This window comes from Mus caroli, unplaced genomic scaffold (assembly GCF_978045245.1).
Source record: "Mus caroli unplaced genomic scaffold, Mus_caroli_1 scaffold_11, whole genome shotgun sequence".
NCBI lineage: Eukaryota > Metazoa > Chordata > Mammalia > Rodentia > Muridae > Mus > Mus caroli.
The window spans coordinates 29,302,473-29,319,270 of NW_028227266.1; the positions used below are offsets into that span (position 1 = coordinate 29,302,473).

At 41.6% G+C, this 16,798-nt stretch overlaps 1 protein-coding gene across 2 annotated transcripts in view; it reads left to right on the top strand.

The window, feature by feature from the left end:
* The window catches only part of Arhgap32 (Rho GTPase activating protein 32), a 221,555-nt gene that overhangs the window by 110,153 nt on the left and 94,604 nt on the right, over nt 1-16,798 (top strand). The window contains exons 3-5 of one of the 2 annotated variants that reach the window (XM_029481740.2): nt 1,586-1,677; nt 2,341-2,382; nt 2,714-2,798. In XM_029481740.2, coding sequence (XP_029337600.1) covers nt 1,586-1,677; nt 2,341-2,382; nt 2,714-2,798 — 219 coding nt within the window. The remainder of the gene's footprint in view (nt 1-1,585; nt 1,678-2,340; nt 2,383-2,713; nt 2,799-16,798) is intronic. The other variant, XM_085844506.1, reaches the window with a different exon arrangement.

A 16,798-nucleotide genomic window follows, 5' to 3' on the forward strand; every position in this document is an offset into this window, starting at 1 on the left:
GAGTAGCAAAGGAGGAGGATACTTCACAATGACCAGAAACCTCAACAGATGGCTCCAAGTGATACCAGCCCTGTAGCCAGCAGCGGAGGGAAAGTGACAGGCAGCACAGGTCTCACTAACGCGCAGACGCAGACCAGAGATGAAAAAGTGTGCGATGTCACAGCTGAGGAGTGACTGTGTTTCCTTACACTCTCACACATGCTCTCTCTCTCTCTCTCTCTCTCTCTGTTTCTCTCTGTCTCTCTATTTCTTTCTCTCTCTGTCTCTCTTACACACACACACACACACACACACACACACACACACACACCAGTTTTTTCATAAGGAAGAAATGTAGTTAAGGTTGTGATTCTTGAGTTAGGAAGCTAAGGCAGGAAGACTGTGAGTCTAAGTCTAGTTTGCGCTGCCTAGATTTTGTCATTGTCCTTTTCAAGGCTGTGAAAGGTTGTAATTTTCTTCTCAGCATACCTTGAGTGTGCAGTCTGATAATGCTGAGCCAGGTGACATATTCTGCTTTTCTGTTCTTAGGATTAACTTGTATTAAGCATTAATATTCTGATCTAGGCTTAAGCATGAATTTACTTATGATAGATACTTGGATTTAAATTTTGTTTTTTGTTTGTTTGTTTGTTTGTTTTTCAAGACAGGGTTTCTCTGTATAGCTCTGGCTGTCCTGGAACTCACTTTGTAGACCAGGCTGGCCTCGAACTCAGAAATCCGCCTGCCTCTGTCTCCCAAGTGCTGGGACTAAAGGCGTGCACCACCACGCCCGCCTAAATTTTGTTTTTTTTTTTCCCCAGACTGCTACAAAATTCTTGCTTTTAGATGTTTTTAATTAGACAGCTGCATGTTTCACTAAATTTCATAATCCTCTCTGAGAACTGGGGTAGGCTGAGGAGTATGTTGGCATACATGTGGCCTTCAGGATTTGAAATGAGAAATACCCGTTGCTCCACTGTTCTTAGGACCTGTTAAATGGGTCTCCCCAGATGATAGTGACACTTACCTTTTTTTTTTTTAAAGATTTAGTTATTTTATGTATATGAGTACACTGTAGCTGTCTTCAGACACACCAGAAGAGGACATCAGATCCCATTACAGATGGTAGTGAGCCACCGTGTGGTTGCTGGGAATTGAACTCAGGACCTCTGGAAGAGCAGTCACTGCTCTTAACCGCTGAGCCATCTCTCCAGCCACATAGTACCATTTTAAACTTTGGTTGGTAATTATATTGTAACCAGGATTATTTCATTTCAGTAATTTCTAGGAGATGTTTTAGTTTATATTGAGAATCTTAATTGCTGATTATAAAATTTTATGATATGAACTCAAAATTTATTTTTACAGTAAACGTTCTTTTATGCAGTAAGTTCAGGTATTTAAGTTTAATATTTTTGTTAGCTTATTCTAAGTTGCTAGTGGTCAAGTAAGTTCATAATTTAAAGGAAAATATATAAAATCAAAACAGGTTTCTATTAGTACAGGTTGAGAAAAACGAGTGAAAATGTATCTGTAATCTGTTTTCATAAGAGACGTCTCAAAGCTAGCAGGCTCACCATAGCTTTTCTGTTTCTTTTTTCCTAAGGCAAGAGGAGCAGATGTCCCCGAGATCCCTGGAGACCTCACTCTTAAGTCCTGTGGCAGTACAGCGAGCATGAAGGTTAAGCATGTGAAGAAGTAAGTGCTGCCAGGAGTGGGCTCCAAGCACATTGCTACAAACGGATGTCAGGTCTTCATTTCTTAGAAATATTTTATTTAGATCAGAGTTTTCTATGCATGTAACAATTTATATTGTTAAGTCTTACATTGTAATTCAACAATGAACTGATCTATATGCAACTCACTTTCCTAAAAAATCCACTTTATTTTTCATCTTTCTATATTGTTGTTTACTAAGTTGCATTTGTCTAACGAGAACATGTAGAGCTGGCCTCTTAACCTCTAATGCATAATCTCATTTATTAAGGAAAATTAGCCTTTTTGGTTGAATTATGGAACCCTAGGTTTGCTTTTCTGAAGGAGATATCTAGAGTTTATTGTAATATGGAATACCTGAATCTTTGCCCGCCCCATCTCCCACCCCGATAGGGTTTCTCTGTGTAACAACCCTGGCTACCTTTGAGCTCGATTTGGAGACCAGGCTGACCTCGAACTCTCAGAGATCTGGCTGCCTCTGCTTCTCCAGTGCTGGTATTAAAGGTGTGTGCCACCACACCTGGCTCCTGTGGAGTTTTAACAGGAAACCCAGTGAGTCCCTTGGTAAAGGAGGACTAGACAGGGACATAAGCTTCAGGTGTAAGTCTAGGGAAGACAAGGATAAAATGTTCGTTCTGTACCCAGGTCCACCCCTCCTGGACTGATGGGCTGTGACAACATTCACAGGTAAATTCCGCTGTGCTTTGTGTTGTGAACTCTGCTTCCCCGCAGAAGCTGGCACATTCTAGTTACTTTGCCCAAAGTATGGCTTTTCTATGAGCATTGATTTGAGGCAAGATTAAGAGGCTTAATGTTGTATTTTTGGTTCATATCTATCCACTCAGTGCAGTACTCGTCTAGTTCCATGTGTTTCTGAACAGGTCTGTGTGTGTGTTTGTGACTCACATGCATGTGCTTACCAAGTATTTTTGCTTGCATGAGCTTTGAAATCCTTGATCTTTCGACTAATTTTTAGTAGTCAACTATCTTGTTTCATATTTACTTTCATGTATTTTAGGTTACCCTTCACAAAGGGACACTTTCCAAAGATGGCTGAATGTGCACATTTTCATTATGAGAACGTGGAGTTTGGCAGCATACAGGTATATTTGAAACATTTCTTATATTCTGAATTGAGATGAGTGATATTTGTTATTTTGGTATTTATTGATTGATATACATTTTTTCTTTCCTATTTATTAGTACTCAATGCCAAGTTGACATATCCTTTTAACCCCCACACTAATGTGTATCAGTTAGGGAATCTTTGCTTTTCTTGTTTGTTGTCGTGTTCTTCTGTCCATGGACTTGCAAGGTAGCTTTGTGTTCTGAAATTCTGTAGCTTTGCTGCCACTACCTTGTTTAAATCAATCACTGTTGAGTGTTGAGTTTTGAAATCTGGAAGACTGCTTGCACTTGATTCTAATGTCTTGGTTATTATTGCCCTCAACAGTCTCCCTTGGCATTAGATGGAACACTCCGCTGATAAGTCACCAGCAGCTTAGTGTGAAAAATGAAAGCTTTAAAGGGGGCAGCTTGTGATTATTTTTTTTAAAAAAAACTGTTATCCCAGGGCAACAAAAGCTGTTTTCCATCTTGTTTGTCAAGATAGTAGAATAGAAAAAAAGACCTTGATTTCTACACACCACAAGTTCTTCACCTGCTAATTCAGTTGTGTGTTGTCCAGAAGGAAGTCATCCAGGCGTGATTCTATGTGTCACTGTGTGCTACTTTTCCTAATTGCATCTTAAAGCCTAGTTAGGTGGGTTTGATCTGTAAGATTTATGAAAGCTCAGGATACTCTGTTTTAGATAATTGACAGTTTAAGATGCAACAGAGATTTTTTTTTTTTTTTGGTTTTTCGAGACAGGGTTTCTCTGTGTAGCCCTGGCTGTCCTGGCACTCACTTTGTAGACCAGGCTGGCCTCGAACTCAGAAATCCGCCTGCCTCTGCCTCCCGAGTGCTGGGACTAAAGGCGTGCACCACCACGCCCGGCATGCAACAGAGATTTTTAACACATGACTGCGAGTTGCCAAACAAAGGGTAGTTTGTTTGTTTAAACTTGTATTTATGCCTTTTTATTGCTGGGAAGAATCACCTTGACTAAGACAGCTTATAATAGAGATTGTTTAATTTTGGGCTCACGGTTCTAGAGGGTAGTAGAGTCCACAACCGTCATGATGGGGAGCATGGCAGTAGGCAGACATGATATTGGAGCAATAGCTGAGAACTTACATGTTAAGACAATAACCAGGAGGCAGTGGGGGGGGGGCGAGGAGGAGGGAACACTAACTGGGGGCACTATGGGCCTTTGAAACGTCAAACACCACTCCCAGAGTCACACTTCCTCCAACAAGACCATCCTCTCTTTCCTTCTCAAACAGATCCCCATTTCCTTCCCAAAGAGTTCTATCAACTGCAGAACAAGCATTCAAACATGTGAGGCTTGGAGACCATTCTCCTTCAAACCACAGGGGATAATTTCATTACAGAGGAGTCATTAAAGAAGCTAGTACCAAGCTAGTACCAAGCTAGTGCCAAGCTAGTACCAAGCTAGTGCCAAGCTAGTGCCAAGCCTACTTTCATTTTGTGACTATTAAGTGCTTGACTGACTTAACTCTTGTGCTTGCATAGCTTTACAATTCTTTCCTGGTAAACTTACTTTGTATGTGTAGGGGTGTGTGTGTGTGTGTGTGTGTGTGTAGAGGTGTATGTGTGTTTGTGTCTGTGTGTTTTTCTACAATATTGAGATTCCAATATATCTCACAGACATCAGGAATAGTATTCTAGAGAGATATAGCAAAATTGAGAAGATTATTTAAAATGCTGGCATTATGTAACAAGACATAAGTGTTTGAGGACTCTGATTTTAAAACAAAACCAAAGCTGCTATTGATACGCATATAGAATGGAATTACAGGCTTTAGTTAGTGTTAACCTTTCTACTAGGAAGTTAGGAACTCCTGATCTTGAGCAAGCATATCTTTGTGTTTCATTTCCTTCATTGCTGAGGTACGTGGGGTTGTAAGATATTATAGTACCAAACTTACATATTTTGTTTCTTGATTGAAAGTTGTATAATGTATGTATGCAAGAGATATATATTATGGATAGTATTCAGCTGGGTTTGACTTTTCTGAGATAGTGTGAGCGGCTGATTAGAAGGTTTAAATCTCTTAAGTGGAGGTCTGTGTCATGAAGACAGCAGAATGTTGTTAGGAGTCATTTTATTTCTGTTCCTTTGGTAGAACAGCAGTGCTTGTCTTTCCCCTAGTTCCATGGCTGATCTAGTCTTGGTTCTTGCCAACCCAAGCAGTGTCAGGCACAGGTTCCATTCCATGGAGTAGGCCTTAGGAGTCAATCAGATTGTGGTTGGTTCATCCTACAACCTCTGTGCCACTTTTGCATCAGTGCCTCGTGTGGGCAGGTTACCTTTGTCTTGCCACAGTAGACTATAAAATTAGGAAGCCGTGAACCAGAGTCTGGTCTTCTAAGTTATATTCCTCAGGCGTTTTGTTGCAATGTGAAAGTTGACTTGTACACATGTAAGAAGGGTAATAAAAAGTCCAAGTGAAAGTTTAAACTTCTTCTGTTAACACTATATATATTGATGTGAATTTTTAAAACCTTTATAGAATATAGGGTAAAATCTATAGATATAGCCGTCGCAAGAGCTAGCCATCTAGCTGTGTCATTTTTAAAACAGAAGGGTAATCTTGGCGTGACTCTAACTAAGGAAGTGAAAGATCTGTATGATAAAAACTTCAAGTCTCTGAAGAAAGAAATTATAGAAGATCTCAGAAGATGGAAAGATCTCCCATGCTCATGGATTGGCAGGATCAACATTGTAAAAATGGCTATCTTGCCAAAAGCAATCTACAGATTCAATGCAATCCCCATCAAAATTCCAACTCAATTCTTCAACGAATTAGAAAGTGCAATCTGCAAATTCATCTGGAATAACAAAAAACCTAGGATAGCAAAAACTCTTCTCAAGGATAAAAGAACCTCTGGTGGAATCACCATGCCAGACCTAAAGCTCTACTACAGAGCAATTGTGATAAAAACTGCATGGTACTGGTATAGTGACAGACAAATAGACCAATGGAATAGAATTGAAGACCCAGAAATGAACCCACACACCTATGGTCACTTGATCTTCGACAAGGGAGCTAAAAACATCCTTTGGAAGAAAGACAGCATTTTCAACAAATGGTGCTGGCACAACTGGTTGTTAACATGTAGAAGAATGCGAATCGATCCATTCCTATCTCCTTGTACTAAGGTCAAGTCTAAGTGGATCAAGGAACTTCACATAAAACCAGAGACACTGAAACTTATAGAGGAGAAAGTGGGGAAAAGCCTTGAAGATATGGGCACAGGGGAAAAATTCCTGAATAGAACAGTAATGGCTTGTGCTGTAAGATCGAGAATTGACAAGTGGGACCTCATGAAACTACAAAGCTTCTGCAAGGCTAAAGACACCATCAATAAGACAAAAAAACCACCAACAGATTGGGAAAGGATCTTCACCTATCCTAAATCAGATAAGGGACTAATATCCAATATATATAAAGAACTCAAGAAGGTGGACTCCAGAAAGTCAAATAACCCCATTAAAAAATGGGGCTCAGAACTGAACAAAGAATTCTCACCTGAGGAATACCGAATGGCAGAGAAACACCTGAAAAAATGTTCAACATCCTTAATCATCAGGGAAATGCAAATCAAAACAACCCTGAGATTCCACCTCACACCAGTCAGAATGGCTAAGATCAAAAATTCAGGTGACAGCAGATGCTGGCGAGGATGTGGAGAAAGAGGAACACTCCTCCATTGTTGGTGGGATTGCAAGCTTGTACAACCACTCTGGAAATCAGTCTGGCGGTTCCTCAGAAAATTGGACATAGTACTACCGGAGGATCCAGCAATACCTCTCCTGGGCATATATCCAGAAGATGTCCCAACCGGTAAAAAGGACACATGCTCCACTATGTTCATAGCAGCCCTATTTATAATAGCCAGAAGCTGGAAAGAACCCAGATGTCCCTCAACAGAGGAATGGATACAGAAATTATGGTACATTTACACAATGGAGTACTACTCAGCTATTAAAAAGAATGAATTTATGAAATTCCTAGCCAAATGGATGGACCTGGAGGGCATCATCTTGAGTGAAGTAACACAATCACAAAAGAACTCACACAATATGTATTCATTGATAAGTGGATATTAGCCCAAAACTTAGGATACCCAAGATATAAGATACAATTTGATAAACGCATGAAACTCAAGAAGAATGAAGACCAAAGTGTGGACACTGTGCACCTTCTTAGAATTGGGAACAAAACACCCAGGGAAGGAGTTACAGAGACAAAGTTCGTAGCTGTGATGAAAGGATGGACCATTTAGAGACTGCTGTATCCAGGGATCCGTCCCATAATCAGCTTCTAAACGCTGACACCATTGCATACACTAGCAAGATTTTGCTGAAAGGACCCAAATATAGCTGTCTCTTGTGAGACGATGCCGGGGCCTAGCAAACACAGGAGTGGATGTTCACAGTCAGCTATTGGATGTATCACAGGGCTCCCAATGGAGAAGCTAGAGAAAGTACCCAAGGAGCTAAAGGGATCTGCAACCCTATTGTTGGAACAACATGATGTACTAACCAGAACCCTGGAGCTCTTGTCTCTAGCTGCATATGTATCGAAAGATGGCCTAGTCGGCCATCAATGGAAAGAGAGGCCCATTGGACTTGCAAACTTTATATGCCCCAATATAGGGGAATGCCAGGGCCAAAAGAATGGGAATGGGTGGGTAGGGAAGTGGGGGGGTGCTATGGGGGACTTTTGGGATAGTATTGGAAATGTAATTGAGGAAAATATGTAATAAAAATATAAAAAAAAAAAAAAACAGAAGGGTATTCTGCTGTGTGCACTGCCCTGAAACATGTTTTTGTACCTGAAACTATGAAGTTTGGGGTAATTCGACCATTCCTGTACTTGTGTAATTCCCTCTTTTCACAGCTCCGTGTGTGTTAGACACTTTTCAGTTGTGATGGGGCACAATGATCAAGACAACTTACAGAGGCGAGTGTTTAACTGGGGTATGGTTTCAGAGAGTTCCAGCAGACATGGCAGCAGGGACAGCTGAGAGCCCACATCTGGAACCACATATACTGAGCAGGGAGGATGACTTCAGATTGGTGGGTGACTAGAAACCTCAAAAGCCTGCAGCTAGTTACCTACTAACTCCATCGAGACCATAGCTCTTAAACTTACCCAATCATCTCTAGCTAACAGGTGAACAAGTAGTCGGACGTTTGAGTCTATGGGGGCTATTCTCATCCAGATAACTACAACATGCTATTTTACCTTATTTTTATAAAGCACTTACTTTTGTTTTATGAGGGTTTTGTCTACATGCATCTATATGCTCTGTGTGTGGGCTTGTGTTCACCAAGGTCATAGGTGTTGGATCCCCTGGATCTGGAGTTAGAGATGTGTGTCACCTTATGGGTCCTGGTAACCTAGCAGTCCTTTGCAAGAGCAGCAGGTGTTCTTATCTATGTACCATCTCTCAGCCCCACTTAAAAAAAATTGTACTATGATTTATTTAGCTACCTTCTTGTTAATAGATAATTCTGTTTTATTCATCTGACTGTGGATCATGGCATATATATATATATATATATATATATATATATATATATATATATATGCTTAAAATATTGGTATTTATTTTCAAGGTTCTTTTGGGGGTGGGGGTGTTTTGTTTTGTTTTAGTGTAGTGATCTCCCTAATCTGCAGGGGATGCATCTTGAACCCTCTAGTGGTTGCCTATAATAGTATGGGTTTCTGTTATATACTGTCTTTTCCTAGGATAAAAAGCTTGCTTAATTAAGTTTTTTTTTGAGACAGGGTTTCTCTGTATAGTCTGGCTGTCCTCAAATTCACTCTGTAATTCACAAAGATCTGCCTATGTCTACCTCCATAGGATTAAAGGTGTGCACTACTACTGTCTGGTGAAGTTTAATTTAAAAATGAGGTGTAGTAAGAAGATAAAAATAATAAAATGTCAACAATAACTGATAATAAAATAAATAATTGCAGTGATATATTTAATAAAATTGCTAGTATCTGCATTATGTTTTTGAGCCATTATTGCATAAAGTAAAGATTATTTAAGATGAGTCCTACAGTACCATGGCAATTAATCTAATAATGGGAAGATGAGTGAACAGCAAGTAGCTACATACTACACAGTGTCGAGTATGGTTCACAATGGATGTAGGGCAGGACAGCTTGCTGTGTATCACTCTCGTCAAGACTACACAGAGCTGAGAGCTCGAGCTGCTTATGTGTGTAACTTTCCAGTTAGTGACTTTGCACTTTGGAAGGCATGGATGCCTGAAACTGCAGAATGCTAAACCACACACAAGAGCAGGGTGAGTGGGTGTGTTAATCTATGCCCGTTTGAAATGGGGGCAGTGGACTGTTCCGCCCAACATCCATGATAATAGCAGGCATTGTTAATCTTTTTGTGTTTTGTATACAGGACTGGTAAACTACGGTGATTCATTATTTTTCTCTAGCTAATGAATGACATACCTCACAGCTTGTCTCTCTCTTTCTATGCACTGCATCTTAGAATACTTTATTTTCTTCTTTTTATTATCATTCTTGTTTTTTCCCTGTCTTAACTGTGGTCGGGCACAGGACTAGACAAACTAACAAACTGTAGTCTGGAAATAGATACATGTGTATCTATATTTTTATTGTCTAGTAAAGATTAACATTTTTGGATTCATGGGGCAAGATGAATTGATGGATTCTCCAGTGTTGTGTTGATCCACAGGTCATCCATTTGGAAATTATTAAGCTTGGTTAGTGTCTTCCAAGGCTCTTCTACACTGTGTTCTGTTCCAGCTTAGAAAGGTGAATATTTGAGTGACTGAGGACCTGTGGGACTGAAGCTAAAATAGAGCCAGCATCTGAAACCAGGCCGTCTGTACGGCACCCCTAAGAGCATTCCCTTGCTTCTTTCCTACTTTATACCTGATAAAATGGTTCTCAATCCTGTGTGTGTGTGTGTGTGTGTGAGAGACAGAGAGAGAGACAGAGACAGAGACAGAGACAGAGCGCTCCTGTGAACCATGTGCTGTATGTGCTTTCCCGACCACAGGCCAGGTTGTTACTTAATCTTGGCTTTGCATTCTTTATCTTCACATGGGGATTCCATGTTGCACCTTTGGTACTGGGTAATGGCAAGTGTTTCTTTTGCTAAGAAACTGTCTATGAACTGTGAGATCTGATTTAAAGAGCTGAGATGTGGCAGGATGCAGGGTAAAGGGCCATGACAGCAGAAGGCAGGCGGGAAGGCTATGACACGTTGTGTTGCTTTAGTCTGCTTCCACCCAGTGCGGATAGCCATTTTACAAAATTAGTAGAAGTGCAGAGTTTCTTCTGTTTTAGAAATAGATTGTTCTGACGTCTTTATAGTCCTGCAACATGCTTTGTTATGTTACACGTGTTTTAAAAACAGAGTTCTTTTATCACTCTGCTAATATTTCATTGATTGCGTAAGCTGTTTTTTTTTTTTTTTCCTTGCTTCTTTTTAGTAAGTATCCTGGAGTAGTTGGCAGTAATTAGAGCTGTGTGTTGTTTGAAGGGTTCTTAAGTTTTTCTGTTGAAACCTTCCCAATAAAGGCTTTAATCTTATAATTATTATTTCAAGTTAACATTTAAGATTGCTCTGATTTGTTTTTGTCTTTTTAAAATGTTAGCTTTTATGTTTTATATTAAGAAAAGTACCTGTCTTGTCTTTTTAAATTTGTAAAATACTCTTAAAAATTAGGTCTAACCAGAGAGCCAGTTTTTAGTTCTCTTGATTTGTTATTTTTCAAAACATTAGTTTTAAAATATATTACTTATTTATTTTTTGATTGGTAAGTTTATTTTTAATTTTGTGCCTTTTCTGGACAAGAGTTGAGGAAAACATACTTACTAGTACTTACCTAACAAAAACTCTTGGCCATAAACCACTCTTTCCTCTATATTTTCCATTAATATTATGCTGGTGATGTCATATATCTTTTCTTGAAAGAAGTACAATTTTATAGGAATTGTTAATAATGCATGAGCTTCCATCCAGTCAGTGTCTGGGTGTATTGTTGGGTATTTACCCAAAGTTGTGTTCTACCCACTGATTTTTAATATGCACATTCAGTTTTTTGTATTTTTCTTTGAATAGTACTTTGGTGGCTACAAACTATGATTGTTGATGCACTAGTGTATTTTGTTTAGGGAAACTAAAATATGAAAAGGAAAGATAATTGCTATCTTCTTTAGGCAGTCTGGTGGCCCCTGAATCCTGGGAGGTCATCAAGTTAGTGCTGAATTTAGTGCCAACACTGGCTGAGCATTGTATATATCACAGCCCAGAACCCTCGGGCAACACAGTGTGTACTATGCTGCTCCCAGCAACTTTTATTGCATTTTTCCAAATTGTAGTGTCTTATGAACAAAAATAATGATTTATCTAGATGTCAGAAAATAGTTTTGGGGAGAAGGGAAAAAGTCTCCTGCAGCGTTTATAGAAGCAATGGATGGTACTTTATCAACCTGAAGCTGGCCTCCCTTCCTCTGTGCTCGATGTCACACCGCCATCTAGTGTCGAGATGGTAAATGGACTCTCCCTCTCTTTTTACCCAAGGTTTAGGTATGCTGGTACAGGTCAGGGTTAGTCAGAAGCATGGCCTGGGAAAGCGTAAGTTTTAACACCTCTGTCCTGAGCTTTCTGGGGAGGAGCCCTGTGCAGGCAACTAAGCAGTCCAGCTGGGACTCTCCTCACTAGAGAGGCAGGGGTGTGGCCCAAGAACACTGAGGACTAATAGTACACTAGTGCACCTCTTCTTTTTTTTTTTTAATTTGAGATAAGATTTTATTCTGGAGCCCAGGTAGGTCTAGAACTTATAATGTAGTCTGGGCTGACCACCTCTTCCTCCTGCTCCTCCTGCTCCTCCTGCTGCTCCTCCTGCTCCTCCTGCTCCTCCTGCTCCTGCTGCTCCTGCTGCTCCTCCTGCTCCTCCTGCTCCTCTTTCTCCTTCTCCTGCTCCTCCTGCTCCTCCTGCTCCTCCTGCTCCTCCTGCTCCTGCTGCTCCTCCTGCTCCTCCTGCTCCTCCTGCTCCTGCTCCTCCTGCTCCTCCTGCTCCTCCTGCTCCTCCTGCTCCTCCTCCTCCTGCTCCTGCTCCTCCTGCTCCTCCTGCTCCTCCTGCTCCTCCTGCTCCTCCTGCTCCTCCTGCTCCTCCTCCTCCTGCTCCTCCTGCTCCTCCTGCTCCTCCTCCTCCTGCTCCTCCTGCTCCTCCTCCTCCTGCTCCTGCTCCTCCTGCTCCTCCTGCTCCTCCTGCTCCTCCTGCTCCTCCTGCTCCTCCTCCTCCTGCTCCTCCTGCTCCTCCTGCTCCTGCTGCTCCTGCTGCTCCTCCTGCTCCTCCTGCTCCTCCTGCTCCTCCTGCTCCTCCTGCTGCTCCTCCTGCTCCTCCTGCTCCTCCTGCTGCTCCTGCTCCTCCTCCTGCTCCTCCTGCTCCTCCTCTTGCTCCTCCTGCTCCTCCTGCTCCTCCTGCTCCTCCTGCTCCTCCTGCTCCTCCTGCTCCTCCTGCTCCTCCTGCTCCTCCTGCTCCTCCTCTTGCTCCTCCTGCTCCTCCTCCTGCTCCTCCTGCTCCTCCTGCTCCTCCTGCTCCTCCTGCTGCTCCTCCTGCTCCTCCTGCTCCTGCTGCTCCTCCTCCTGCTCCTCCTGCTCCTCCTGCTCCTCCTGCTCCTCCTGCTCCTCCTGCTCCTCCTCCTCCTCCTGCTCCTCCTGCTCCTCCTGCTCCTCCTGCTCCTCCTGCTCCTCTTGCTCCTCCTGCTCCTCCTTCTTTGGACTCTTTCTACAAAATGCAGAGTAAAATGTTTAGACTAACACACTGGCTCTGGACTCCCCTTCATTCCTTCTGGAGGGAATGAAATGCAGGGCCTCTCTAACATTGAACTGCATCTGTAGCCCTGGACTTTCATTTAAAAGAAGGTAATCTGAACACTTTATTTCACTTTATTTTTGAGACCTGTTTGCACATGGTCTCACTGGTTCTTCACAACACTTCCAGTAAAGGAATTTGAGGTAAGTGCTGCTTAAGAACTTAATTCTATGCTACAGTCATTCTGAAGGGTCCTTTATAACTAGAAAGCAGTAATCAAGTGCAACGTACACCGTAACAAAAGAGTCAGCCATAGTTTTCAAATGCCCTAGTTGAAAACTAAAACTACATGGGCAACACTGTTGCCTCGGTTATCTGAAGTAAATTCTGTAACATCCCTGGTCCTCAGTTTTCTCATTTGTTCAAGAAAAATGAAAACATCTATCCCAGTTATGTGTAGAATCGTGTGAGGAGTCAGTGAGGTGAGAGTCAAATAATAAACTAGATTACCTAGCACTCTCTGAAACATTTTAGATAGAAGTTCTTTTTCCTTCCTTCCTTCCTTCCTTCCTTCCTTCCTTCCTTCCTTCCTTCCTTCCTTCCTTCCTTCCTTCCTTCCTCCCTTTTGTGTGTGAACGGATGTGTACCCATGCATATGCCCTGGCACATGAGGGACAGCAGAGGACACCTTGGGGGAGTTGGTTCCCCTCTTTGCCCATATGGTTCCCAGAGATTGAATCCAGATCACCAGATTTGGTAGCAAGCATTTTTACCTGCTTAGCCATCTCAGCGGCCAGCAATTCTATTTTGTAATGTGGTTTCTGAGACAGAGTCTTACGATGCCGTCCAGGCTTGCCTAGATCCGTGCTGTCCTGGCTGGCCTTACTGCATGACCTTCCATTATAGGCATGCACTGCCATCCCTGTCTGGAGAGGCACCAGTGATGAGGCATAAGTTTGGTGAAGTTTCCCTTGCTTTGATGACTGAGGGTGATGATGTCAGGACTGAGGTGGTAAGACTAACTTAACAGTGTGCTTTCTCCAGGGACTGTTCCTATCCCTAAACTAACACAAACGGGAAATGCAGCTGTAATCTTATAGTCTTATGTATAGTCTATAGTGATATTATGTCTGAGAGAAAAAAAATCTTTGTTGGATAATTGAATCAGTGCCACCGTCGTCCAAGATGTGGATTTCTAGCTGGGTATGAGTTTATCCTATTGGTATAAAAAGCCTTTGGATTATGAAAAAGATATATTCTGGAGTCATAATTCATCATGAAACTTACCAAAGTAGCTAAATATGCTTGAAACACAGTATTGTTGATTCTGAGACTGTGGAAGGTGCAAGATATTACTCTATAAGCTACTATGTTGGCTTACCACAGTTACAGACTCAAGCCTTGCCCGCACTCAAAACAGCATCACAGACCAGGCTGTTTCCACTCACAGGGTGACTCATGCTGCTGCCTTGGGTGGTGTGATAGGAGAAACAAACTTACCTTGTGTTTGGGCTTTTGTAGCACAAGAGAGATACTTGCACTTGTGAAACTTGGAGTTAGTTTAGGATATGTGTACTCCTACCCAACATTCCCTTTGCTGTGGTGGAGGGAGGGAGGGAGGGAGGCATATTGAGAGAGATAATAAGAGAGAATGACAGAGAGACAGACAGACAGAGTGCGCGTGTGCTTGCTTGTTAACTCTAGAATCTGTGCACCTTCTCCGAGGAAAAAGAAAGGAAGAGCTCTATTTGCAGACACCCTGGAATGTGAGCGCATGGCTCAGGGTGGGAGGCAAGGCTCTGTCTCAGGACAGTTTCACTACCCCGTCTTCCTTTGACCAGGTGCTCTTTGTTCAGAAAGCCCAGAGAACCCAAAGACGTGGAAGTTCTTACAAGGCATTGCTTCCTAACATGTATGTGCTCTGATGTGAGTCACAGTGGCCTTTGAGAGATTGTTGTTGTCATATGTTTGTTTGTTTTTACATCATCATACTGATCTGAGTGTGTTTGTAGTGTTTAGACATGAATACATTCGTAGCTTCATCTATACTTGTCTGAGGAGACAGTGATCTGCTGACATTTTCTAGGTAGGTGCACTGAAATGTATGCACATCTCCAGGCTTTCAGTAATAAATTTACTGTGTTACTGATACTAGACCCATATACAGAATTACCGCTTATCTGCTTGTTAACGAAATATGATCCTATAGGTGTGTTTTTTTTAAAGCCAGTGCTCTAAACTAAGTAGTTGAGTTATTATTTTTAGTGTTAGGTATTAGGGGTTGATGTATTATGTGGGTGGATCATTTAATAGTACACATCAGAACTTGTTTTCACATCTCTGCATCTCCTGTGGGCTGCTTCCATGAAAGGAGGCTTGTTTGCAGTCTGAACAACACAGATTCTGCCACCATTATCCAACTGTAAGAGATGAATGAGAGGAGGACTCGGTGTGCTCTGTGTCATCTTGATTAGGGTTTGAGGAATGACTTTTGCTGTGGTGAGATGCTGTGTTTCCCTCTGCTTTATGCTATTGCCTTCCATGCTTCCTGTTGAGAAAGGACTTTCTGAACACTTGAGGCTGCTGAATAGAGTTGTATTTTTAAAAATTTTCACAACACTAATGATGGTTGGTTTCCATGGTGACAAAAAACTAAAGCGAACACAGGAAACATCATTCTGAAGATAGATTTGGAATGAATTTAGAAACATGAGCTTTGGAAGTTGTGCTATTTCTAATAAGGACTGATATATTGCAGTTTTTTTTAAAAGATTTATTTATTTATTATATTTAAGTACACTGTAGCTGTCCTCAGACACTCCAGAAGAGGGCACCAGATCTCATTACGGATGGTTGTGAGCCACCATGTGGTTGCTGGGATTTGAACTCTGGACCTCTGGAAGAGCAGTCGGGTGCTCTTACCCACTGAGCCATCTCACCAGCCCATATTGCAGTTTTTTAATTTAAAAGGAGTGAAAATTATTTAAATTACTGAGTTTTGTTACCTTTCTCTGGATAAATTTAACTCATTGTTTCATAGTGTGGTTTAGGTATTTCCAAAAACACATGAATTATTCAGACCTGATTTAGGATGTCTTAAAAAGCATAGTTCACTTCCAGATAGCTTTCTTTAATACCTTGTATGGCTACCTCGAGGGTATCTCTGTCAAAGAAAGAGGAGGGGGGGGCAAGGAGGGAGGGATGGAGGGAGGGAAGGAGGGAGGAAGGAAGGAAGGAAGGAAGGAATCTTTCCTCTGTGAAGGAAAGCAGTAGAGCAATAAGCATATGAGAAGGAAATGTATAAATGTATAGATATTTAGATGTCTCAGGTGATTTCCTGAAGCACTCAGAGATGTATAGGGCTTATCTTTATTGGAGACTGGAAGGCATGCGGATATTGAAAGATAAAAGTAGAGCTCACCCAGAGAGGAAGAGGGACAAGATAAAGTAGCTGCTAGGGAAGGTGAAGCATGTGCTTAGAAGACACTGTAACTCCTTACTTGGGCCTACAACGCTGCATGCATAGAGATAAGTCACTGTGCTAAAGCTGCCATCTCTTTGGGTTCCAGTCCCTCATCTAAGCATAAGGACATAAGGCATAAGGACAAGTACTTAGAACACAGTGAGGAATTGTGCTGGTCTAGTAAAGGGGAGGCTGGAGGGCCTCCTCCAGGACCTGTGACCTCACTAGCACCATTTCCAATACCAGGTCTGATTTTCCTCCTGTTGAGCACATTTTCAATCCAGTTAAGAGAAGGCATTGGTTACTGCCAGGTATGATTACCACTTTTGGAGTATCTGGCCATTTTTGTGGTTCATAGACATCACAGCTTAGTGGGGCTATTGATTCCTTCTTCTGCTTGACAGCTCATACAGCATCTGTTTGCTGGTTTTTGTTTTCACTGTTTGGTCCTACATGCTTGCTATTTTTCATAAATATACTTTCTTCTTACCTCTTTCTCCCTAGTTCTGCTTGGGATGACTGATTCTATTTCTAAGATTCCCTACCTTTTTAAACTTTAAAATATTATACCACTTTTTTTTCTGGTTTGAAAAATACATATTTAAGAATTTAATTTGAGTACCCAATTTAAAGTAAAAAAAAATACTACTACTACTTCACCTGCTCCTATCCTGCAGCCCCATAC